The following is a 26038-nucleotide window of genomic DNA, read 5'->3' as shown; positions in this document are numbered from 1 at the left end:
AGCTGTGGCTGCCCCTGGATCCCTGGAAGTGTGTGCAGAGGAGTGATGAGTGCAAGGAGTTATAAAATCACCTGCTCGTTCCAGCACAGCGTGAGATGCTTTTTCAAACCAATAAAATAGCACATAATAGAGATGCTGGGATATGCATTTTGGAGAGAATTTAGATAACTGTTCTTCTTCGCTTAGGAAAAAAAAACCAGCATCACAAAACGACAACAAAAAAGGAGAGATCATATGACACGATAAAGCAAAACAAACTGAAGGAGTCTGGTATATTAGTTATTTAGTTTAGTCAAGAGAGAAGAGTAAAAAAAAAAACAAAGCCAGGGAAATAAAGACTGCCAAACCCTGAGCAGGCTATAAATATCCATATGTAAATGAGAGACCTTAACAGCACTCACACAACACTTGCCATCACAGTTGTCAAAAACCTATAAACAATTCATATCACAGTTCTTTAAATGTTCCATATTCTCTTTCTTTTTTTTTTTTCCCCTAAACCCCCTGAAACTAAAGTAAATAAACCCAGAAGATGGAGAAGGGTTTTAATACTGAGACATCCACAGTGAACAGATTGAACAGTGCAGTTAGAGCAGAGCACTCCAGCACGAATTTGGAGGCACTCAGATTTGTATGGATTTTAATTTGATCTTTATTCTGGCTGGGTTGAGAAACTTGAGCACTCTGCCTGTCCTCCGCTCTCTAATTGGCAGCTACTGCCTGTCAGCAGGTCAGAGAATGTCAAGCAAGGACTATAAAATTCACAGAACATTTCCCTGCCTCTGAACTCTCAGAAATACGAGATATCGTGTATCAACAGCTTGTATGAGCACAAAGGTCAGATTAGGAGGAATATCTCAGAGGAATAGAGACTCTGAGGCAGAAGAAATCAGAGTAGAGAACAATAAAAGGCTGTGCCAAGTTTTCCATGTACATGTTATTTTTTCCTAGAGAATTTTTGCCCATAATACATTTTTACATGTTTGCTGTTATAGTTTAGGATTCAGTTTGCAACCATCCTTTTCGATCTGTCCACTTAGTGTGAAAAAAACCCTGAAAATATCCTTTGTATGAGAATCCTCTGTAGGTAACTGGCACTGAGAGTCACATCATTGCTATCTTCTTCACTTCACCCTCATTTCTATCTTGTAGACCCCCAGGAGGTGCTTCAGCAGGATTTCCATGTCTGACAGCAAAACTGTAACCTAATCTCTTACAAGATGACACATATAATGCCTCTCTACACTGTAGCAGGAGCTGGGTTTAAGAAAGGTTTCGTTATTCACCCAGGGGACTTTCTGTACTATAGAGTGATCTTCACTTTCAGATCTTTAATGTCTTAAAGGTTGGAAGTTTCATCACTGTTCTCTAGACTTCGTAACTGAATCGAGTGAGTAAAATAAAAGGTGTTTCTAATTTTGCCTGGTGAGATTCTGACCTTTTTTGATGAACAAACTCCACTGACGTCAGAGTTGAGATCGGAGTTTCACAGTTCAGCCCCAGCTATCTCTTCCCAATCTATCAAAATACTCTTCATTATCTCTGTAGATAAGTAATTCAACCCTCTCATTCCCAGGGAAGAGTTCATACATTTCATGGCCTTTGGGTATTTTTCCTTTGATTTCTATTAGGAGTAATATAAAAATAAATAATAATTATCCCCCCTTTTGTGTCACCGTCACAGTAGTTCATAATTTTCCAATATTTATAATAATTCCACCAAATGGAGGATATGTGTATGCAGTCTCCCACTAAATAGGTAGATTTGTAAGGAAATTTAATTGTGTCTTCTCCAGGAGCATCTCCAGCCTTGAAAAAGAAATTTCATGTTTTTCCTTCAACTTTTCATGAAATCCTTAAGGTGTAGAAATAAGTTGACAATAACAGAGAAAGTGCTTTGAAGGGGACCATTAAAATATTTTCCCTGTCATGTTTTAGTCCACTTAAGAACTTTGTTCTTACTCTGGTTCCCTGTCTGAAATCTGACATTCACAGCAATACTGAGCCATTTGTATCATTGTCAGAAAGAAACAACCCATGTTCCTTCAAGCACAGCAATTTACAGACTTGGTTAAAGAATGGTGCTAAAATGTGTGGGTCTGCTTTTCTGACTCTGATGTTGGTTCACACTGGGGAGGATCTGTCCTTCCTTGATGAAAATGTACAAAACTGTCAAACCTACAGTGTGTGATTTAATTTCTACCCTGCTATCTCAGTGTAATGGCTTAGAAAGAATTGTGCACTACAGGCAAGATAAACTTTCTGAGAAGTAAAAGGGCATGAAGAAAATACAAGGGGACACGTGAATTTACACATATTTACTTATGTGCGACATTTAATTGAAAACAACTCCTGTCAACAGGTTTTTCACCTCCCACATCATGAAAGGAGCTGGACACTTGGATGCCTAGAAATGCCCTGACTTACATGTTAGTCTGCATGGAAACAAAACAAAACCTGCTGGTGGTTGAGTTCCTTTCGATTCTGAGCAGAACAAAGTCCTTTCACTCCACAGGACTCTGCAGTCCGGATAATAAATGCTTCTCTCTTTTCATATGTTACCTCTTTTTCCTTCTGAACTTCCCTCTCTCCCTAAATTCTCATGCTCACAGGAGCTCGAGCTCTTTCTTTTTCTGTTTTTTTTTTTTTTTTTTTGGTGGAAGAAATGCTCCTGCCCTTCTGATGCGTTGTTCTTTGCCCTTGGTGTTGTCTCATCCATGTCAGGACCAGAAAGAAATGAATAAAACCCTTGGACAAGATTCTATATTCTAAACATCTTTTGCAAAATTCATATCAATGCAAGACCCATAGTAGGACACATTCGTGCACGTTTTAATGAACAGATCTTGATATCTGATAGGTCTTTCTATTCCCACGAATCAGGATGATTTGAAGGATTTGCCAGCTGGGCACAGCAGTCTGTCTGGATAACATTGCCCTCAGAGCCTAATTCTAAGAGCAGGCTTCTGTACATTTAAATATCTCTTTTTAGTTTGTTCATGAAATAACAACGTTGAGAATCACTCAGTTATTGGCCAAAACTTTCCAAAGAGCACTCAGCTCGTTCACCCACAAGTCTTTCAGGATGGTGAAGGAGCTCAGGTCCAAGAGCAGAGTTTGATGAGCCAGGCTCAATGCCAGAGGTATTTCCACCTGCCAAAAACATGGAAATGCCCATGGTGCAAATCCACAGTGTTCCACTACAGGCAATGTTGATTTGCACTGGGGAGGATCTGGTATTTTCTTGATGAAAATAGAGGATCTCGGTATGTCTGCAGGGGTTTCCCACCCAGCTGTAATTCCCATCTCTCAAAATGGCTTTTATGTTTGAATTCTTTGTGTTCCAGCTTCCTAATGGTCTCTATTACTGTAAATTTGCAGAAATACCTGAGTTGCATTTGCTGTGTTGAAGTTATGAATATTTTGATTATTTAATCAAAGTCAGCAAATCTATGAATTCAGTTTTTGCTTTTATTCTGAGTAAGACTTTAAACTGATTTGAAGATGCCTCTCAGACGTGATGCAGTTTTGGACAGAGAGATATTCTTTCATTTGAGTGTTCCTTAAAAATTTAAGGGATATGATCTTTCTCCTCATATATTTTGACAGACCAAATCTAAAAGATCAGACTTCTGGACACAGAACACAGCTACCAACTCTCATTTCCAAAACATTTTGACTGAACTGTGAGACCTGGGTACAGCTCTCCCTTCCAAGCTGTAGCAGACAGGCAATAGAATTATCTGGAATACAATTGGTCTCAGAGGGAATAAAAAGGGGAATTTAAATTATTTTGGCAAAAATATTAGGAACCTAAGGTTTCTTTGTAACCAAACATTTTTCTATTTTATGGTTCTTCACTTGCAAATCTGCTTTTTTCCTCTTGACCCGACTTTCCCTGTAATTTTTATTTTATCTATAATAGTGCTTATTATCACAGCAACAAAAATTGTTACCTGAAAAGTAATTTTTACTTATATACATATAATTGATAATTAGAAGGGTTGCTTGGTTCACAGTGGAGAGTTCTAGGTAGAACTGTGTGAATATTTGTATCTTGATCAAATATACCCTCAGGTGTATTTACCCTCATCTCAGGCTTGCAGGAAGTTGTCCTAAACACAGGAGGTTTACATCCCAGATAAAACACCTCCTTTCCCACTCATTCTTACCTGGTGCTTCCTCAGCTACTTCTGTCTGCAGCCAGGCTGTAAATGCTGATGGTTCTGCATTCTAGACTTAGCAACTGGAATAGCAACAGGGAGAACTTGGGAGAATTTTTTTCTGCTGTGAATAATTTTAATACGAAGATTAAGTGTGGTAAATGAGAACCAATTTTCTTCTTTTCTGACCCCTGGGGTTTAAACTGTTTGCAGATAAGCCCTGAAATTATAGAATCCCACAATGGTTTGGGTTGGAAGGGGGCCCATCCTGTCCCACCCCCTGCCATGAGCAGAGACACCTTCCACCAGCCCAGGTTGCTCCAAGCCCTGTCCAACCTGGCCTTGGACACTTCCAGGGAAGTGGTTATGGGCATTGCTCCTTTAACTCACTTAAATAGTTTAGAAAACATCAATGTATGTGCAGGCATCAGAATAGATTCAACACTAATCTGTTTGGTTCACTGTTCTTCAGCTAGTTTGATATTGGCCTTTGGAGTTTCAAATGCAATTGCAGATAAATGTTTGAAGATGCTTTTTTCCCCCCATCAAATAATAAGAAAGCAACACATACATTTACGTGGCAGGTGCCAGAGATTTGGTTTCTGGATCTTAAGTCTGTTATGGTTTATACAGCTCTCGGGCCCTGGCACAGGCTGCCCAGGGAGTCCCTATCCCAGGAGGGATTTAACAGATGTGTAGATCTGGCACTTGGGGACATGGTTTAGTGGGGGAACTGTTGGACTCAATGGACTTAGAGGTATTTGCCAAGCTAAATGATTCTGTGATTCTATGATTCAGTTATTCTATGGTTCAATTATTGTATGGTTTTATGATTCTATGATTCTACTGTTCTATACTATGATTACATAATTCTGTGTTTCTATGATTTGAAGATTCCATAATTCCATAATTCCATGATTCTGTGAACAAGTTTGTCAATCCTATTGGCCCACTTGGAGTAAAATTCATATAATGTGGCCATGCCCTATGCATGACATACATACTGACTGCAGTAGTATTTGCACATCAGATTCCAGTCTCAGGCCTTCTTTCCATGTTTTTTTACAAGTCTGTGGGATTTAAAGGCAAAGATTTGCTTTCACCACAGATTAACCTATACAATCATTGTGTAACAACATAATCAATCAAAGTTACAGAACAACAGACCTAAGTTAGTCATCTACCACTGAGAAGCATCCCTGTGAAATGAAGTTTAGAGCTTCAGTATTGAATTGCTTTTCTTTTCTAATACAAATTTCACCAAGCTAAACTCCCTTTAACTTGAACATCTGATAGGGGTTTAATGGTTAAATTATAGATCAGTTGTAGCTGCTGACTCTGTAGGTAGGTCTTCAAATGTGCAGGAAAGCATTAAAACCAGCAGCATAAAAATAACAGTTTAGCAAAACTATAAATGGAGAGTTGGCAGTACCAGTGAGACAGAAAGGGCAAATGTGTTACAGTCGTTTACCAGAGGGAATAAATGGGTGGGAAGTAATGAGGGTACAACCTAAAAATAAATCCCTACAAACACGTATGTGAGGCAGGCAGAGGGAGCCAGAAGAGAGGCAGGGACAGGAATGGGATTTCTTTGGAGAGGTTGGAATGACAACCCCACGAGGGGGAGTCTGACTGGAGGATAGGAAAATAAAATGGACTTGCAAAATGTCCTGCTGGGATGTCACTGGGAGAGGGGCAGAGCATTCAGGGTTGGAGTGCTGTGAACTGCAGAAATAAATCAGGAGTTTACACGTGCACCCAGGCAGGAAATGTTGGAGCTGGAAGCAGCTTCAACCAGGAAATTGTTAGAGAGATTGCTGAAAAGAATAAGTGATGCCTTAAAATCTATACTGTATAAAGTTTTAGCGCAGCTTGTTAGTGCCTTTAGCCTGCTAAACATCTTTGTACCAGATTTCTAAAAATGCTGTTTAACATTCTTTGTTAAGAATTTCAGCACACAAGGGATTTTAACGAGGTGAAGAGCTCCTTGTCTGTGAAAATGTACTGGGAAAGAGACCCAACAGAGACATAACACTTGGTATAAGTAGTCAGAGCTATCCAGGGGCCTTGAAACCATTCCAAGAGGGTCAGAGGAGATGAGGAAGACAAAGAAGATGAAGGGGTGGTCATTGGAGGACCATGGACTCAAATTGGGGAGGCATGGGGAGGGCGGTGCTGTGGGAGGGCTGGTTTTGGGAGTGGGCGTAACAGATGAGGCAAAGTCCAAATATTGTAATTAGAAACTGAATATTGTAATTAGATGATTGTATAAAGTTGCAAAAAGCCTCTGCAGTTGGGGTGTGCAATATATTTTTGTGCACCACCGATGTCACATTAAAGAAGTGTTTTTTTGGCCTTTCGATCCTCAAAAATAGTCCAGAGAATTATTTCTCTGTTTTAGAACTGCACAGAAACATATAATCCTAATAGGATCTCCATGGAAAATTGGGTTCTTAATTAACCTGCCCTTATCATTTTGATTTTTGAGCTTCAAGTCTTTAAATGAGTTATTTTTAGGATCTAATGTTAACCTGTCACACGTTTTCATTAGCACAAGTTTCTTCTATTTTTTTCCCCTTAAAAAATAATGTACATATAATTTTTGAAACTGACCCCCTTAGAGGTAAAATGTTTCCAAATGATCTAAAGCTAATTTTTATATTTACCAACATGATCTTTTTCCTGATACTTCACAAAGAAAAGGAACATTTTAGCTATTCATTGTAATTAAGGAAGGACTACAGTTTTTCTTCGTACTTTCCCAACTTAAAAAAAAATAGGTTTTTGATTCAACTGCGGTATTATTATGACTAATAACCTCTGTGAGTATTATAAAGGGACAAATCATCCTGTCTTCCTGAAATTAATGGGGACACAGTGAAAAATCCCAGTAGCCTTAGCACTGGATATTGGAACTGATCCATGAAGATATGAATCCTATTCCTAATACTCTTGGAAAGTCCTTGCATGGGATTTTGTAGTTAGATGTAAGAAGATGGTCTCCCTTTACAGTCTATGCCCCAAAATTTCTTTGTCCTTTATATAGTAATGGAATTATGTTTGGAAAAGGATGCAAAGTTTAGGAATTGGGTTTTGCTTCAGTAGGCAGCTTTGCTTACCTTGAGGTTTTTATAAACATGAAATATCATTTTAATTTGTATCTGCACTGTCCTCTCTGCTTCTAATTTTGTCTTTGAAACTGAATATATAGATTTCATTTACTGTTTGTTGCTCAGCTCCCTCTTTAGGCCATAAAAGCCGTGAAAAAATAATATTAGTGTTAATTTAAGTAAGATATGAGCAAGTAGAAATAGCTAAATGGAAACTGAGACAAAAAAGTCAGGTTTTATTACATTTTTGCCAGCTCTGCTGCTTGTCCATAAAAGAACTTCACTGTCATCGGTTCTTCAAGATTAATTAAAAGAGATAACCTGTTCTTTCAGACAGAGTGCCTGTCCTCATTCTCTGTATGAGGTTGATGCACCTTTGATTTCTGAAAATGCAGGAAATAAAGGCTCTGGCAACACTGCCCTGACTGGTTTTCCAGCAGCCTCATTTCCTGCAAACTTCCTGGTTGCATTCCAGAAGGATGCAACGGGAACGTGGCATCTCACAGGCAAGGGATTAAAAATGTCCTTGAAAAGGGGAAAACTGTGGCTGTGATAGCAGGACTGTCAGTGCTGCCAGACTCCTTTCAATGTTCTTGTGGATTCTCTGGGAATTTACAGACAATAAATTACTCCCTGTGATAGTGGGGAATAGACTTGAGAGGAGAGGTGATTGCTCCCTGTCACATGAACCTAAACAGCCTTTAAAAAAGATCATCACATTTTTTAACAAATGCAACAAGAGAGCAGAATTCAAACAGTGGGAGTTTATTTCTAGTTCCTGGAATATTCTGATTTCTGGAGTGTTTAATGCTTTATGTAAGGAGAATACATTTCAATCTCGTTGTAGTGGAACAGTCTGGTTCCCAGTAAATTCCCGAGAGCACAATAAAAAAGGAGAGGGAATAGAAGGGTTAGACTGATCTCTTGGGAAGCTTAAGTGTTGCATTTGGTAAAATTCAACATTGTCTCCTTGCCCAAAAACTTGAAAAAAGTCGTTATTCCTCTTGTAATGAAGTTAATGGAAATTTTGCAATTACTTCTCTTGCAGAAAGATCAAGTTTACTGTTCCTGTTCCATCTTACAGATGACAGAAAAGTACAATGGGAGCATTTCCAGGTCTCCTGAGTTAGTGGGCTCTTCAAATTGAAGCATCAGCCCTATTCTGGTAGAAAATGTGCTGAAAGCATTAGATGCCTATGAGGTATTGTTTTAGAATTCTGGCAATTAATAAAATGATATTGAAAACAGGAATCCAACCCCTAACATTGTGAATGCTGCTGGTTTGTCTGTACCTCCTTCAGAAAAGCCCATAGCAGGAGAAGTGTCAGTCCTTGGAACACTCAGAAAATTTGATTTATTTTAATTACCCACTAATTAGCGGGGTTTTTTTAATACATTCAATGACATAAGTAGGGCAGCAGAGCAGCAACTATTGTGTGGCAAAGGGAAGTGCTGGCATAAAGGTGCTTTTGTGAAAAACTGTCAAGCCTGGGGGGAAAAAAAAAAGAAGAGAATTGGTAGGAGATCCACATCTAAATAGAAAGTACATTTAGTGCCTATTCATTTGATCACTTTTTTTAAGGTGAAGTGAGCATTGACTGCAGAATGTGCAGGGATTCCAATTTGAGGGAACAGGGGCTGGAGGACCAGCCCCGAGGATGAGGTCCAGGGGAGAGTCATGGAATCATTAAGGTTGGAAAAGACCTCTAAGGTGACCAAATCCAACCATCAACCCAACACCACCAGCATGTTATTTAGGAGAATCCTGAGGACTTCAGGTTTTCTCCCCACTCCAGACTTTACCCTGCCTTCTGCCTCCACTGGTTGTTCAGAACAGACCTTCTTCCATCCCCTGTGTATGATGAGTTTGCTTAAATAATTATTTGAATGTTCCAAATATTAAAGAGGTTTGTGGGGATATGAATGTGGCTGCCTGTTCTGAAGCGACCAGCATTGTCTCATCCTCCTTTGTGTTGGTTAAGTTCTCTTCCTTAGAAGCCAAATACCTTTTTAAAGAGTCTCTCAGAAGAGGACAGTGCTTTACGAAGGCAGCACAGCGTCAGGGATATCAGCTCTGTGCATGCAAAAGGACACACCAGGAGCAAAATCTCCGCAGAAATACATTTCTCTTTTATTAGGAATGTCTTCTATAGGCTTAATTATCATGGGCACAAAAAGCAGACTATTTCCCAGGGAAATACTACCCACTGATATCACAAGAATTCAGCCCTGCCGAAGTGCCGGGAGTTGTGTTCTCAGTGCACTTATAATCGGGTCGTTATCACCATGGTTATGAGATTTAACTGACTCAAAACTGTAGGCATTTGTCTCATTAATGCCAAATTGTTAGAGTTTATTTCTGGGAGCTGAAAGCCCTGCTGCCCAGGGAAACCTGTTCTGTGCTAATCTCTGCAAACAAGGCTGGAGAACAGCCTGCCTGGCTCGTGGCAGAGATTTCACCCTTGCTTTGTTACCCCTTCTTAGGGAGTTTGGTTATTAAATAACTTTGTTCTGTGGTGTTTGGCTTTGTGAGTTCGTGTTCTTTGTCTTACAAACCAAGGATGTGGTTCTGGTGCTCTTTGTGCATATTCAGTCCCTTCTGGACCATCTCAGCATAATCTGCATTTAGATTTTACCTTTCCCTCTCCTCTTATTGGTTCATCTTTTTTTTGTGCACTCTCAGACAAAACAGTTTTCAGTTGTGATCTTGGGACTGAACACAGTCACACTTCTCTGCCTGGAAGATAATTAAAGACGTGCCATTGCCTCTCCCATCTCACTTCTGTTGTTCCTGAAACAAAAAAATGTAAAATCATCTGTGACACCAGTAACACTAAGATCAAACCAGAATTAATGTATTTGTACCACTTCCCCCCCCACCATCCCCTAGTCTGCTTTTTTATCAACAAGAGTTACCCCAAAATGTCCAAGGCCAGGTTGGACGGGGCTTGGAGCAACCTGGGCTAGTGGAAGGTGTCCCTGCCCATGGCAGGGGGTGGCACTGGATGGGCTTTAAGGTCCCTTCCATCCCAAACCAACCTGTGATTCTGTGATCTATGACAATTAAATCTTTTTTTTTTGATCAGAAAGTTTGATGGGAATTTGAAGCTTCCATTCATCAACCACTCAAATTCTCTTTCTGGTTTACAATCTTTGTGGAGCAGGATTTGTGCAAAATATAAAAAAAGCACGTGGAACTGCATCACTTTGACCTCTGACTAGAATTGTCACCCATCAAAAGTGAAAGGTTGAATGATCTTTGTGTTCTTTAGTATTTCTTTGTTACATATTGAGACCATACATTCTGACTTTCTTCTTGCAATGTATTTTCCATGCAGAAGTTAAAAGTACCAGAGCTGATCGAGGAAGGGGAAGGTACTTGGAAAAAGTAAAAGAGTGAATAATATAAATATATAGATTTGAGTGAAAAGTTTAGAAAAAGTGCTTGTTTATTGCCTGATTCATTAAGCATTGTCTTTTATTGCTATCATTAGAACTATATTTTATTATTTCCTTGTAACAATCATGAACATCTCTAAGTCACATCCATATTTAACTGTCCTCGGCTTTCTTTCATAGAATCAGTTTTCTTCTGAATCAATGTATTTATACAACCAGTCCCTAATAGTAAAAAAACTTCTAATGGTGATTTTTTTTCCCCATTCTGCCTCTTGGCACACCTAAATACACCAAGTGCTCCCACTCAAAACACTGGTAGTCTCTACCTATGTTTTGCATAATTCGGATGGAGTGAAGAAGCATGAACAAAAAGGGCACAATAACTAAAAAGCTACTTACTAACCTTCCTTATTTTGTGATTTCAGGAGACATAACAGTAATAAGAATGGATAGGAATTGTAAAATTTGCTTTGCAGTTTATACATTTCATTTGACTTTATGTAGCTCCATTGCCTTATATTCAAGTGGTTGAAAATCATAATAATACACAAACAAAAACAACACTAAAATAAATGGAGCTTTAAATAAAGAATTGCATAGATGAAGGCTGGGCATAATATTTCAGAGCTAGGATAAAACTCACTGCAACATTCACCTGCCTTTTATTGTCTTCTGGCTATTCTTCTTGTTTGATCTGGGTAACTCACTTTGTTATTGTATAAAGAGTTTGGGATTCTGTAAACGGGCTGAGGGTGTTACCAAAAAAGGAGATTTTAGAGTGGAATTTTGCACTCCTTATTGGCAGAGGACTGAAGGATCCCAGGTAAATCACAGCTGTCACTCCAGCTGTTGTCCAAGCCAAAATGTGATGCCTGTGCAAGAGTCTTTGTGCTGGTTCAGGATAAATATCCCATCCTGCCAGGGACGTGCAGGGAGGAGCCAACCTGGCTGGGGCTCATCTCCTCTGCTCCAGGGGTGACCCAGGCCCCTTCTGGGTGTCCTCTCCATGGGCTGCTGCCACTGCAAAGGGTCTCCTGCTCCACTCCCGGGAACACCAGTCCAAAGGTGCTTGGAAGGGCCTGAAATGTCATCTATTCTTTGCAAAAGTGCAAGGAGAACGTGAGATCTGGGAGGTTTCGAGAACAGGCTGATCCAGCTGCAGCCACCCCACACGTGCTGGTGGTAGCAGCAGACTGTGAGAGAGCCAGGCAACCCTCAGCAACGTGAACACTCAGGGCTTATTTCAGCAAACCTTCACATTCTTTTCAAAACAGACTGGGGAAATAGCAAGCCTCCCTTCTGTTTTTCAGAATTAAATTGCTTGTGTGGTTGCCTGGCACTCGGGTGCTCAGCGGAGGTGTGGATTTTGGAAATCTGCTCCTTGACCCCATAATTCAGCCTTGTTCTCCAGGAGATACAGAACTGAATATAATACCTCATATAATATCTGTAATGCCTGACAGTATAGAAAATAGAAGCGGTGGCATTAAAAATTGAGGCAGATCACCAAATAAGGGTAAATCTGGCCCCAATTTCTGAAATAGCTAAAGGAAGAGAAGAAGTTCCAGGATAGTGGCTGAGCACAGTTTGGGAGGGGTGTGACAGAGGGTTTGGTTGTACTTTGACAGTAAATGAGTCTGAGACCATATCCCATGGCCAGCATTCCCTGCTATGGCTGTTTGTGTTGCTTTTATTCCACTTCCACTTTCTTCTTTCTGCCTGGTCTTGATATAAAGGAAAAGGAACTACAAGCCAATGAAATTTCTACAGCACTCAATCCAGTTTAAAAATCTTGAGATCATGGTACATCCACCTCTGCTGAGGGTTTGGGTTTTCTGTTGCTGCCTGTTCTGCTGTGGTGCTGCCCAGCTGCCCTGGGCATCACAGCAATGCTTCACTGCTCAGAAACTACATTTTCATTTTAAAAATAAATTTGCCTTTATAATCACCTTGTTGACACTTAAGAATTATCTACAATATTCCAGGAAGCATATAAATTATTTTTATTTTTTATTTTTAAATATATTTTCACCGGTGTGTGTGTGTGTGTGTGTGTAAATATACCAGGGAGTATTTAGATTGGATATTAGAAAAATTTATTCACTGAAAGAGTGGTCAGGCACTGGAACAGGCTGCCCAGGGCAGTGGTGGAATCACCATCCCTGGAAGTGTCCAAGAAAGGTGTAGATCTGATGCTTGGTGACGTGGCTAAGTGGTGGGTTAATGGTGGGACTTCACCATCTCAAAGGGTTTTTCCAACTTTAATGATTCTGTGATTCTCTGATTTAAGTAACTGCTCTTTTCCAAACACAGTCCTCAGCTGTGAAGCCAGAGCTCTGCTGGTGGTGGTTCTGTTTGATAAATGCAGCTGTACTTTGGTTCTGTGCCCATGGATTTGGTGACTACAACGGACAATGTCTAGAATTTTGTGTCTAATCTTACCTGACACCCTTCCCTGATGAAGAATCTCCCACCATTACCACTGTTACAAATACAGCTCATTAAAGGTTTTTACTTCCATATCCTGCTGGGCTTCACTGGAAAAGTCAAAGTTTTTTCCATGATTTCAACAAGGAGTTGTCACGTGCACAAGTTTTGACAGAGCAAATCCCAGTCTTCATGTTTGTAAACCTTGTAATTCCCACAGCCATGAGAAATAAATAGTATTTAGACTGTTGGTTGGCTGTTGGGATGGTATTACACTATTACAGCACTGTACTATTGTAGTATTTGTGTAGTATTGTGATATTATAGTGTTTGGGAGGATTCCCTGCAATGGAAAGATCCCTTCCTGCCGTTTGTGGCATCGGTAAAACATTTGCAGTCCTCCTTTTTGCAATTAAAATGAGTTATTTCACCCTGATTAAGTCTGAAATGCATTGCTGGCTGAATTAAAGGGAAATTTCACGAGACAATTTTCTGAACTCCTCAGTTCTGCTTTGAATAATCCAGCAAGTGCTTCTCCCTTCCCCTGGCACAGGTGACAGAGACACGGACGGGGCCTCTTGGCTGCAGTAACTATGACAACCTAGATTCTGTCAGCTCAGTTCTGGTTCAGAGTCCTGAAAACAAGATTCAGTTGCAAGGTACGGAGGTGCAATTTCACTCATTTGTTTTGGAACGGGGTGACATTTATCACACTGTTTGTTTTTCTCTCTTCCCCCCTTCGTAAAAGGTCATTTTTCCTAATTTTTGTGTGTGTGTGTTTGTGCAATAAGACAAAGTGAAGGGAAATGTCAGTACCTTGTGCTGCCTTTGAAGTAGAAACAATTTCTGTACCCATCAGAAAATAATTTGAATGGCCCTGTTAACATTTTGCATCCCTATTTAGCCTCCACTGGCACACTTTTTAAACAGCCTCAATTCCCAGATTCCACCAAGCAGGGGGTGACATTTGGAGTGCTCAGCCTGCTCTGCACATCCTGAGCAGGACCTTGCACCTCCTGCAGTTGTTCCACCAAAATTCAGGGAGTCGCCAGAGGAGCAGGATCTGCATTTTTAAACACTCCAAATAACGAGGAGTCCAAAAGGCTCCTCTTGGGAATTTTAAGAAAGCTTGGAAGGTTAAGCACCTCACTCAGTAGGAAAGTAGTGGTAATTATACACACATAAAAATGAAAAAGGAAAAAAGTAGAGAGAAAGGGACACAGAAAAAAGAAAAGGAGGAAGAGAGTAACAATTTTTAAATATTTTATTTTCTTTTTTTAATTCCAGGAGATGCATTTCCCAACCTGCATTTTAGGTAGATAAAAATTTCTGATAAGTCCCCCTGTATGGTATTAGACTGCTAATAATTGCTATTTTCAGTTACACAAGTGAAGCTGGAACAACTTATTGCCATGAAAACACACTAAATTCTCTTTAATGTATGTATTTGTGCAGACCTCTGACTACACACCATGAGAAAAAAATGCAATTCTTAACTTGCAGTTGCAGGGAGATATAAAATGATTTCCAATTTTGAAACGTTTCTATATTGATTTGTAAATCAATTGGACAGAGTGTGAAGTTGTTGGTGACTACAGACAACAGCTCTGAGGGATGATGATCCTTGTGGTCCCTTCCCTCTCAGGATATTCTCTCTGAGTCTTGCTTAAAATATCCATGTGTTTTTTCTCCTTTTTCCTTTCTGTCTCCCCAGAATAAATTAAACCCCATAAAATTATAATTTTTTTTCCCCAGATAGAATGTATATTTAAAAAAAAAAAATCATTTCCCTTGGGATGTAAGGAGTATTTCCAGAAATAATTTGTGATTTTTAGTGATTTCCAGCACATTCATGATGTTTGTCTGTTCAAATTCAGAAAGTAATCTTTGCATCTCTCAGGCAGTGGTTGGTTGCCACTGGATTGTCTTTAGCAGAAATACATTGTCAGAACTGTGTAAACTCTTTAGTGGAAGAATGGGACAAGACTCATGTTTGTTTGTCTGGGCTTTCTTTTCCTTTCACAGCTCTTCACAACCATACAAATACATTGAAAAATTCACTCAGGGAACAGCAGAGTTTTACACATTTTGACATCAGATAGAAGAAAGAGTCAGACCTGGTTTCAGCAATTGTGATATGAGTTTCATCTTGGAAGTGTTATGAAATTACTGTTACAGTTATATTTTTGTATAGACCTAAAAATAAGGGATGATTCTGTGAAACTGCCCAAGTGCTTATGTAAAAAAAATCTTGCATCAGAAATACCCAACTCATATGCTGAGAAATTACCTGGACCACAAATAAGCTCCACTGCTTCCAGAGAGTTTATTTTCGTCACAGAAAATAACAACAAATAGTAAATAAAAATGTATAATTTACCTCACTGTGGCTCTTTGATTGGTAGGTCACTAATGTAGCTATAAAATACTATATATGTGTAAAATACTCATTCCCATCACTGGGGTCCTCATAAATGATGGTCAGAGTTTTCAGATGAATAAATCTAAATTTCTGGTCGAGATTTTGAGCCACCTGCTCTGTTCTGGTCCATCAATGTGACATCCTATATGTCATGGCAGGGTGAGGGCACAGAGCAGAGGGATTTGTGACCTACCAGGAGTGTTTTGAAACCCCCTTGGAGCTGGACATAGCCCCCTTTCTCCTTTAGGAGATTCAAGAACGTTTACTTTCTCAAGGTTTTGTAGCCCATCACATCCAGTGGATTATCCCAGAGAAAAATGAACAGATCAGCTAAATTTCATTTTTCAAAAAGTCCCTCCCACCCAAATTTTTTCCCATCCTTAGCTTGCCCCTACAGAATCATGAGAGATAATCAGAGTTCTTTATACAAAGTGTATCTTGCTGAATCAAAGGAAACATGGCAAACAGGCCCAGTTTAGGATGGCAGTGTTCACCCTCACACCTCTTGTCCTGGTTATGTTATCTCTTCCCCTTCATCAGTATTTTTGTTTTTCATGAGTGTTTCTTTGCTTGCTGCACCTGCTGGGGAAGCTGCTTGGCTCCAACATTCCTTTGTGTTTAATAACATAATATTTTACTCCATTTCCTTCAGGCCTCCAGGTCATCCTGCCCGAGTACCTGCAAGAACACTTTGTGCAGGCAGCTCTGAGCTACATTGCCTGCAATTCTGAGGGGGAGTTCATCTGCAAGGACAATGACTGCTGGTGTCAGTGTGGCCCCAAATTCCCCGAGTGCAACTGTCCCTACATGGACATTCAAGCCATGGAAGAAAGTTTGCTCCGCATAAGTGAGACTTGGAATGCCTACAACAGTGAATTTGAGGAATCTGGTAAGATTTTGGTATTTTTTTTCCCCCTCTTTGGTTGTATTTCATATAATGCTTTGGGTTAGAAGGGACCTTAAAGATCACCTAATTCCAACCCATGCACAGGGACACCTTCCACTAGACCAGGCTCCATCTAAAGTCTCCAGAATTAACACATCTAAAGGTAAATGTTTTAAAATTCATCCTGGATCTGAGTGGAAGTTACAATAATAACAACTTTCTAATAGGAAGTGTTGTCCTCAGCTCATGATGATCCCTGTCTGTTCACTCACCTCAGGATTTGGGTAGATGTGTTTGACTATTCTTCTGCTATGCTTTGTGGCATCCAGGACTATGAGAACTTGGTCCCTACTGGAGCAAGAAGTGTACTGGCAGAAAGCAGAAAAATGGGAACAAAGCCAGGTTATAAACTTTGGATGTGCATTCTGAACGTTTGTTCTGTACTGCAGCTGAAACAGCTGCTTTATTTCACATCTATTTTTCAGTGTGGGGTCAGAGTTTCTCCTGCACTTCCCCTTTATCTTGTCCCTCCAGCAATGTCATAAAGCTGACACGGAGAGCAAAGCCAGCCCTTGATTGACTAAATTCATCCCATCACAGATGACAAATTGCTTCTTTCTTTGATTTCTCTTTGAACTGGCCCTGTCCATGTTGTCTCTACAACTTGCTTGTGCCACATTAGTTTTTCTGTAATGCATCAAGGTTTGTTTCATACATCATTTCACCTGTCCTGATCATCAGAACTCCCAGTCCCACAGAGAATGGGAACTACAGGTAAAATCAGTGTCTGAACAACTGTTTTCACAACTCACTTGCTCAGTGATATCGGTAACAGCTGTCTAACCAGATGGTGGGAAAAGTTAAGGAGAGCTCAGCAGACCCGGGAAAAATCACTGAGGAAGAAACAGAAATGAGGGAGATAAGAAAGAGTCAGAAAAAAACCATAAAAATCAGAGGTTCTAATGAGTTGTGTTGGAGAAAGAGAACAATTCAGTAGCAGAGGGAGGGAAGAACAGTATACAGTGGTCATGGGAAGAGCAGGATAAATATCAGTACAGTACTTAACTGTGAATGGACAGTACTTTAGACACAATCATTTTGTGTGTTTGTTGTTTTATTGCTAAAGACTGATTCCTCAATTCAAGAGAAGTGAGAATTTCAAGAGACCCGATATCAGTGCAAATTTCAGTCGTTGCAACTTTTAGTGAGACTTGATGCCTAAACCTGAGTCTGTTTAGAAGATCTTGGGCCCTTTTCCCATCCCTGTTCTCACTTTTAAGCAGGACACCAGAATTTACAATACCTCCCCTTGGAGGATCACAGACTTCTGTGATTATAAAAGCTTGAATTTATGTTTTGGTTTTGTGAACATTTGGGTGCAATTTCCCAGTGACTATTTTGACCCCTCTGAGTATTTATGGAGCTGTGTTGTCATTTATTACTTTGCAAACTAGGACAAGTGTATTGGCTCTACAGAGGGACACAGATTTTACCATATTTTGTCCTGTTTGAAAGGATGTGACACTGTTCTGTGCCCGAAGAATGTAATTTGAAGGAACCTCCTTAAGAGGAGTTTTAGTTAAGCTGGAAGAGCACACACACCTGAATCTGTGCAGGATTCTTATGGCAAGCCCCACATGGGCATCAAGTGAATTAGGAGTGGGAATTGTTGTCAGCCACATTTGTAGTCCTGTGTTCAGGTCTGTGACACGAATGCCAGGGGAAAATTGGGAAGAGTTAAATTCTGGGCTTTTAAAAAAGGCTCTTTAGCTGTGCTGTGTGAATCACTAAAATGCCAACTTCACATATATCTGTCAATTAGGTAATTGGTGGTAGGTGTGGTTACTAAGAAGTGTGAAATTTAGGTTATTAACATCATTAAAACATATGCCACACTCCCCTCTTTAGTCCTTGAATTATTTAAATCATTTTTAACCTAATAAATATACCAAGCATGACTTCCATATCTCAGAGGTAGCTGAGGAAATTTCTGCTTTTATCTTAGAAACTGTTTTGCATAAAGATGTTCATGGGAAGGTGAGCTGGGTAACCTTGTGTGGGTCTGTGCTTGTATAAAAGTCAGCATGGGAACTTTTGGTAGATGGTTTAGTCCCTGTGCATTCAACTCCCTATAGAAACTATGTATTTCCACCTGAGCAGCTCTTCCAGTGCTGTCACACGTGATCTGTGAGCATTTCCAGCCACAGTGATATAGATACAGATATTTTTCTAACCACTGAGACGTGTTTTGAAACGTTTGGAGATTGAGCAACATTTAAATCATGAAAAACACTAAAATATCAGTGTGCTCTGATTCATGTTAATGGCTTGTTCTGGGAATGAAAGGGACCTTTACGCAGCAAAACTAAGAAACTATTAAACCCAGTCTTTGTCTAAATCAATGGAAGTCAGCTTTTGAATTGAGTACATTGTTTCATTCTAATCTATTTAGAATAAAAATTAATTAGCTAGCAACAAAGCCAGATTATGTGGTAATTTCAGTCTGAGTAGCGAGGGGCAAAATAATCCAGAGCACTGACTGCTGGCCCAAATAGACTGCTGTTAACAGCAGGGGCATGAATGAATTCATGAATTCTGTTCTTTGGCACTCTGAACTCCAGATTTAAGCAGAGTAAATACAAGCGAATTAATTCTTTAACTTTTCTGCCTTCCAAACCCTTTCTTATCTTACATATTACAAAATAGTCCCCTGACTCCAGAAACTAATCTTGTCTCCTAATACAGACCTGTAAGACTTACCAGGTTCACTCGAGGTCGTGCACAGTGCCTGTGCACAGAATTTAGTTTGAAGAGGAAGGACTAAACATTCTATTTAAGATGGTTTGTTTACCCTGGGTGTTATCTCTCCTCCTGTCTGCTCAAGATAAAACAACTGAGGTTTTTTTTTGAAGGCTGGGGTGGTTCACGTGGAGAGGAGAAGGCTCAGGGACCGTGTGTGTCAATACCTGAAGGGAGGGTGCAAAGGGGGCAGAGTCAGGACAAGGGGCAATGGGCACTAAAACACAGGAGGTTCCCTCTGAACATCAATAAACACCTTTTCACTATGAGGGTGACCTGGCTGGCCCAGGGAGGCTGTGGAGTCTCCATCCTTGGAGTCATTCAGAAGGTGACTGGCCATGGTCCTGGGCAACTGGGTCTAGGTGGCCCCTCTTCAGCAGGGGTTTGGATCAGATGTTCTTTCCCATCTCATTCTGTTGTTCTGTGACCGAAGAATTTTCCTGTTTTTCACCCTGGGGGCCTCTGGTCTGGAATTTGGGCTTGCTGGGAGTGACAACCCTCTTTTGAGCCACTGTGACTGTCACAAATTAGATGACTGGGCACTTTCCAGTTCAGAATGTGTTGTTCATCATTGTGTGCAGATTGGATTCCACTCAGGCTCTTCAGGAATTTTTTGACTACTCAAATGCCATTTTGGAGGATGTGGAGCAGTATGTTATTTATCTCTCAGTAAATCTGGCTGCCTTTTTCACCTCTCTACATGCCCTCCAGCAATAAATACTTGATCACTATTAGCTCAATGAGCTTCATTATCAGCTCTTAATGTCAGGTTATGTGCTAAGTTCTCAAAGAAAATACAGGAGCTACTTCAAACTGTTTACTCTGAACCATCTGCTTATTCTTTATCAGATCTTGTGGCCTCCAGACTCAGCTACAACCCAAGCAAATGAGCAGCTGTTCAAGCTTTAATAACAAATTTCATTCGTTTCTTGAGGCCTTGGAATTACTGTGTAAGCAAAGTTCTCCCTGAGACCACCACTCCAAGAAGCTGTGCTCTTACCATCCAACACGAGGTCTAAAAATATCCCCTCTAATGGAATCAAGCAGTGTTTCATTTACCCTCTCTCAAAGTGCAGGAAAGTGGCCTTCCAGGGCAATTTGTAGCCTGAGACACAACTGGATAATGCAGTTGAGCTGCTGTTACCACAAGTCCCTGGGTTGCACTGACATTTCACAGTATGGAGCCCACCCATGTTCGTTGGATTAAAGATTAAAGCACTGCAATCCTCACCACACTTCCCTGTAGCCTCCCCACCTTTACACTGTGTTATTCTTTAACATTGCCAATTTTCTTGTACCCCTTCTGCCCCCAATACCAGGGGCATGTACTTGTCCAGGTGCTCCTCCTACTTCATCCTCTCACTAAACTCTGTCTTCCCATTTCAGGAGGAAGCTTTGCCCTAAGCACTCGAGTGCAATTAGTTTCCCACAATAAAGAGCATCAAAAGATTCCTTGGGAAAAAAAAAAAATCTCAAATTTTGGAAGTCTGTAGGACTTCCACAGCTTGTGGTTGCAGCAGTGTTGAGGGTGGTGTTGGTAAATATGTTGTCTTGTTACACATCACTGCTCTGGGAAGTTTTTGAAACTGTCTTGTCAAGACAACGTACAAAGAAGCAAATTCTGACCCACAATTCTGACTGGCAATTTAACATTTTACAGAGATTATGACCCACTGCTCTATAACACACAAAAGTCAGGAAAATCCCCAGAGACATCCACAGGCTCTGGATTCTGACAGCAGGGATGAGAAGATGATCACACATTGCCTGTACCGTGATCTGGGGGTGGTTGGCTGCTGAATGCCTTTGGAAATCTGAACACTTCATTTAAACAATTTAAAGGACAGCAATTTTCTTTTAAGGTGATCTGCTCGTTGACATCAGAAAGAAATTTGTAGCAGTCCCTGCAGCAACTTAATTTCATTTTTCTAAATAAAAAAGGCCATCAACATAAAGAAGGACATGGATGATGTGGCTGCTCAAACAACAGAAAATGGCAAAAGTGCATTTTCATAATTTCTTTTTTTTTATGTCTGGCATTTATGAGGCCTCCTGGAAACATGAAAAGCAAATCTGCCATCAAGCATTTATTTTCCCATATCTGGTATTCAACGGCATCTTCTGCCTTCCCTTTGCACATTCCCCAAGTGCTGGGAATGGAATAACTTTCTTCCCCTCAAAGGTAATAAAATCTCTTTGGGAGTATTTCCTTGATGTGCAACAAATATTGTGAGATATCATTTCAAAGGAGCTTTGAAATTAAAACCTCATTCTTTCAAAGGTAGTTTAAGTACGAAATCCTGTGGAAGGAGCAGCAGGCCTGCAACAAACTCAACGCAAGTTTTACTGCCACGGTTGGGCTTAAAGGGGATTCAGTGATGCACTGAAATATGTGCCTTTTGGAATCCTTTGTAGTCCATTAACTTTGGATTTGACTTGTGTGCTTGGATGTCCAGCACCAGCTTAAGCAGATCAGAGCCAGAGCCATGGAGGACTTTGCAGAGCTGGGCCAATAACACAAGCTCTGTTTACTCAACCAGACGTGTGGCTTCACAGACATAATTAAACATCAAAAGTCACCTTGTAAATATTTTGAAATGAATCCTTCTGCAGCCTTAAATGACAAACAACTCCTCAAAATGTCGAGTTTGATTTTTTTCAGTCACTTCTGTATCTGCTTTACAGAGATAATTCAAAAGGTAAATTTCAGTATCACAGAAAGTGCCAGTGATAGAAGTGCAGCCAAAGTAAATTGATATTAACTTGCACATTAATATTTGCTGAAACTATTTTTCATTGTGCATCCATCCTCAGTCACTGCTTTGATTGCAAAAGCACTATCAGAAGTGAATTGCTGTTGCAAGCTATTCTTAAATCCCTGGATTCAATGCCTTTGGATTTCGTGTCTAATGCATTTCATAATTCCCTAATAACTCTGGGATGTCTTGCTGTTGGTCATTGGTTACCTTTTACATGTACTGACTCAAAATCACCTGAAAAAATCCACAGTTTTGAAAGGTTCACCTAAAACTTCAGTCTGAATCCTCAGTTAATGTGTAGCACTGCAAAGCTGTTCCCAAAGTTTTCTTGTTTGCATCAGCAGAGATTGCTTTTGAGACTTTGGAGTCCTGCTTCCTCAGTTCAATTATATTTTTCCATTTCTTTACAATGATTGAATTAATGATGTTCCCAAAATCTCTTGTATAAAAGAATTGGATTTAAAGGGCTGCAGAAAGTGGGTTCTAATAGAGGAGATGATAAGCTTATTACTGAATTAAATATCAGTAATACTAAAGATGAGCAAGTTCAAGCATGCCATTTTTTTTTTGGGGGAGGGGGAGTAGCATTTGCATCTTCTATAATTACTTTTATGTAAAATCCACAGAAAGTAATAGGAGAGATCATCTCCAGCATTTCCTAGTCTGCAGTGAGATTTAGAGAATTATCCATTTAATAGTGTCATGAATTTGTACCTCCATCTTCAAAACTGCAAAATGTGGAAAACCACCATATTTTGATAATACACTTCCCGAACTCTCTCCTTTCTCCTTCAGTTCATATTTTCCCATATGAAATATGGCCATGCTGTAAAATGCCACCCTTGGACAAGAAAGGCACTTTTCACTAAGCACAGATCTGCAGATTTATTTTTTTTTTTTTAGTAAACCCAAGCACAACAAGAGCCCAAAGCTGGTCTCGGAAAAAGTGAAGAATCAGTTTTCTCTCACTCTTGAAGTTCATCTGGCCCTTAATCAAGAGAAACTCCTCTGCAAACTGGGCCGGTATTTTTGCCATTGAATATTTCTAAAAGACAAAACACGTTACAAATCACACTTTGGTGGGAAGGGTGGTGGTCCTGAGTCGTGATTCCTCCAAGGATTGACCAACCCTTCGTGCTCCCACTCCAATGTCTCTATAAAACAGGACTGTGCCCTTTCTCCTGGCTCCAAAACTGCTCTGCTCCTTCTTGTGAAGGATCCTGATCCCCATTTCCACGGTGAAAGTTGTTTCCAACACCCAGGCTGCACAGGGCTGTAAAACAAAGCAAAATCCAGACTGAAAATTGCAATTGGCTCCGAGCTGGAATTGCAGCTGCTCAGGGGAGAATTCTCTGCGCTCCCTGCCAGCCTTATGGATTTGTTACAGATGGACAGCATTGCCTTGATGGTTATTGAGGCTGTAAAGAAGCTGTAAAGGAGGAATTCTAAGATTGTTCCGAAGTCAGAGACAGTCACATAGTCAGTCAATACATCCACCCATAGCAAGTGATCAAATTTGAGCTCAAAATCTACACAAATCTCTCTGTATTTCTCAGAAAAGAGAATTGCATAGTCACTTTTCGTGCATGTAGATACTCTTGGGTGCTGAGCACACCGTAATACAGAGTAAGGCATCTGTTGGGTCATTTTCTTCTGTTCATTTTATGTAACAATCAAAAAAATAACAGTCGTAGCCAGACTTACTTAATTTGCTAAAAATATATTTATATTTAAATAAAAAAACCCCAAACCAGGCAGTTAAACAAAATGTGAGGTTAAATCCTTAACTTAGATTTAAATAGACTAAATTTAAAGTAAAAAAAAAAAAACAAACACGTAAATAAATTTAAACAGATTGTCCAGTGCTGAAGATGGAAATCTTAGATGTCTGGTGTACAAAAGGCATTGTGATGAGAGCTAAAGACAATCTCATACCTTCAAGATCAAATGTGAATCACAACATAAAGATGCAGGAAACCTGGGGGCAAGAATTCCACATCATCAGTTAGGTACTGGCTTTTTCATCCTCTCATATACCAGTGTCAGCTGAAATTCTGGAATCAATTATGGGTCATATAATTCTCTCCTGGCAGGGCATTAAGGAATGCAACATTGTCCCTCAGGTGGAGCTTGCTTTCTCCTCCTCTCCATCAAACAAGTATTTTAAAACACTGCTGTGATTATGGTGTGTCAGGTTCTTTTTGATGGAGGGCTCCAGAAAAGCTGCAGCCAGTCTGCATTTCACCTGTGATGTTTAACCTCAAAAATCCCTCTCTCTAGGCAGAAAAATCCAGTATAACTCTGTTTGCCAGCCCAGTAAGGCACAGATTTTTGCTTTGGCTGTGGCACAAATTCTTTCTTAAAATGGTTTTAGCAGAAGTGGACACCACGGGATTCCTTTTGAGTGCCTCTCACTATCTTCAAATCAAAGTCACCTGGCTGACAAGTAAAAAGGTAATTCTTCCCAGCTGCCAACTTGCAGATTGACTCCATCATGTAGACACTGACCTGGGTTCCAGCCTTCTCCCTTCTTACCAGTAGTAATAATGTTCTTAACAGTGCCCTCAGTAACTCCTGTATAAACCTCAGTGATGTTGCTTTAAAAAATTTCAGACTGCCATTTAATCACTAGCTAAAAATTATCTTGGCATTGACAGTGTTCTCTATGATTCTTCCAGCCTAGAAGAGAAAATAACCAGCAACTCCCTCACCTAAAACCCACAAAAATACTCAAAGAGAAACTGCATCCTAGAACAGACATTTTAAAACATAGTTAATGTACCAAATGTCTCGTTTATATCTGTTCCAAATGACTAAAAGGCAGTAAAAGGGCAGAAGGTAACTGCAGGCACAATTTGGAAATGTCAGTTTAAAGAGAGGTGTTACCATACGTACACTCTGAGCAGAAGAAACTTATTGCATTTATAGTGGAAGAAAAGTGCCCAGACTGACTTTTGATCTCCATGTTGAGATTTCAAATCTTAAATAACGTCCCAAGATGACTGGCTTTGGCTTGGCACCCCAGACAGACTGGAAACTCAGAGGCCCACACTGTCATTTGCACTGAAGACAGTTCCCACTAGGAGTTCTCTCTTACCACAGCCCAGTGACACATCCCCGCTTTTCCAGCTGCTGTGATTCAATTAAAATGCACGTAAAAGGAGCTTAAAAATTAAACCTGGAATTAAAACTCAATGCTGGAGGATTTCTTCAGTTTATAAACTCGGCCAGTTTGACCTTGCTGTCTAAGAAGCTTTGTGTTCATTGACTGGGGAGCAGGGGAAGGTGCCCATCAGAGGGTCCTTGGCAGCTCCATGGCAGGGACACCCCAGGGGTGCTGGCCCAGGGCACTCAGGTGGCACAGCCTGTCCCTCCCCTGACCAGAACAGACCCATTGCCATGCAAAGTGAGTCTCGCCCAAATCTTAATTGAAGGACTCCTTGTGAACAGCCTGGACTGACTCACTGGCAGCTGAAGGTGCTTTTTTAATCAGGCAGAATAAAGACCTCAATCAATATGGTTCAAACCATTTGCCCCCGAGCAGCAGAGCCGTGGTTTGCTTTAAAACAAGTGCTCACAGCTTCGGGCTCGAGGCCAAGGAAACTTAGCCCTCCTGAGTTCTTAATATAATTATTGTTTTCGCTATTATCTTGCAAGGGTGTTAATTTGCCTCCCAGTAATTAACTTCCCTCTGTGGTTGTCAGGAAGTTTAATCAATAACATGAGCAGATACACCAAGCTGCCCTTCCTTCTGTGACCAAAACTCCCCTCCCCAGCTCTCCCACCCCCGTGGAGGTGTCACTGTTTTAATCAAGTGAACAGGTGGGATGTGCATAATTTCTTCAGAGAGTAGGTGTCTCAGTTGTGCCTCTCCTACTCCAAAAAGTAGGGTACAGCCAATACAATTGCCCCTGTTCCAAAAGTAAAAGCATTATACGACTCCTGCTAAAGCAGCACCTGGCAAATCAACTTACTGAAAGTTTTACATGGCATTGCACTCCCAGATCCTTCAAACATTGTGGTGACATTGTAATAAGAGGAGGAGCAGAAGGCTTGATCTAATATAATTCTAC

At 40.3% G+C, this 26038-nt stretch overlaps 1 protein-coding gene and 1 long non-coding RNA gene across 3 annotated transcripts in view; one reads left to right on the top strand and one right to left on the bottom strand.

Annotated features, from left to right (window-relative positions):
* LOC113958185 (BMP/retinoic acid-inducible neural-specific protein 3) overlaps positions 1-26038 on the top strand; it is a 179252-nt gene that overhangs the window by 119501 nt on the left and 33713 nt on the right. For both annotated transcript variants that reach the window (XM_027666292.1, XM_027666293.1), the window contains exons 5-6: positions 13653-13758; positions 16174-16410. In XM_027666292.1, the coding sequence (XP_027522093.1) occupies positions 13653-13758; positions 16174-16410 (343 nt within the window). The remainder of the gene's footprint in view (positions 1-13652; positions 13759-16173; positions 16411-26038) is intronic.
* Positions 2322-4927, bottom strand: LOC113958189. The gene is made up of 4 exons (XR_003531440.1): positions 4872-4927; positions 4173-4246; positions 2563-2710; positions 2322-2435 (listed from the first exon to the last, which is right to left on the bottom strand). It is a non-coding gene; the product is annotated as an uncharacterized LOC113958189 (long non-coding RNA).

Source organism: Corapipo altera, unplaced genomic scaffold (assembly GCF_003945725.1).
Source record: "Corapipo altera isolate COAL_440 unplaced genomic scaffold, ASM394572v1 90, whole genome shotgun sequence".
NCBI classification, from domain to species: domain Eukaryota; kingdom Metazoa; phylum Chordata; class Aves; order Passeriformes; family Pipridae; genus Corapipo; species Corapipo altera.
The sequence above is the reverse complement of the archived record's forward strand: the minus strand, read 5'-3'. Positions and strand labels throughout refer to the sequence as shown.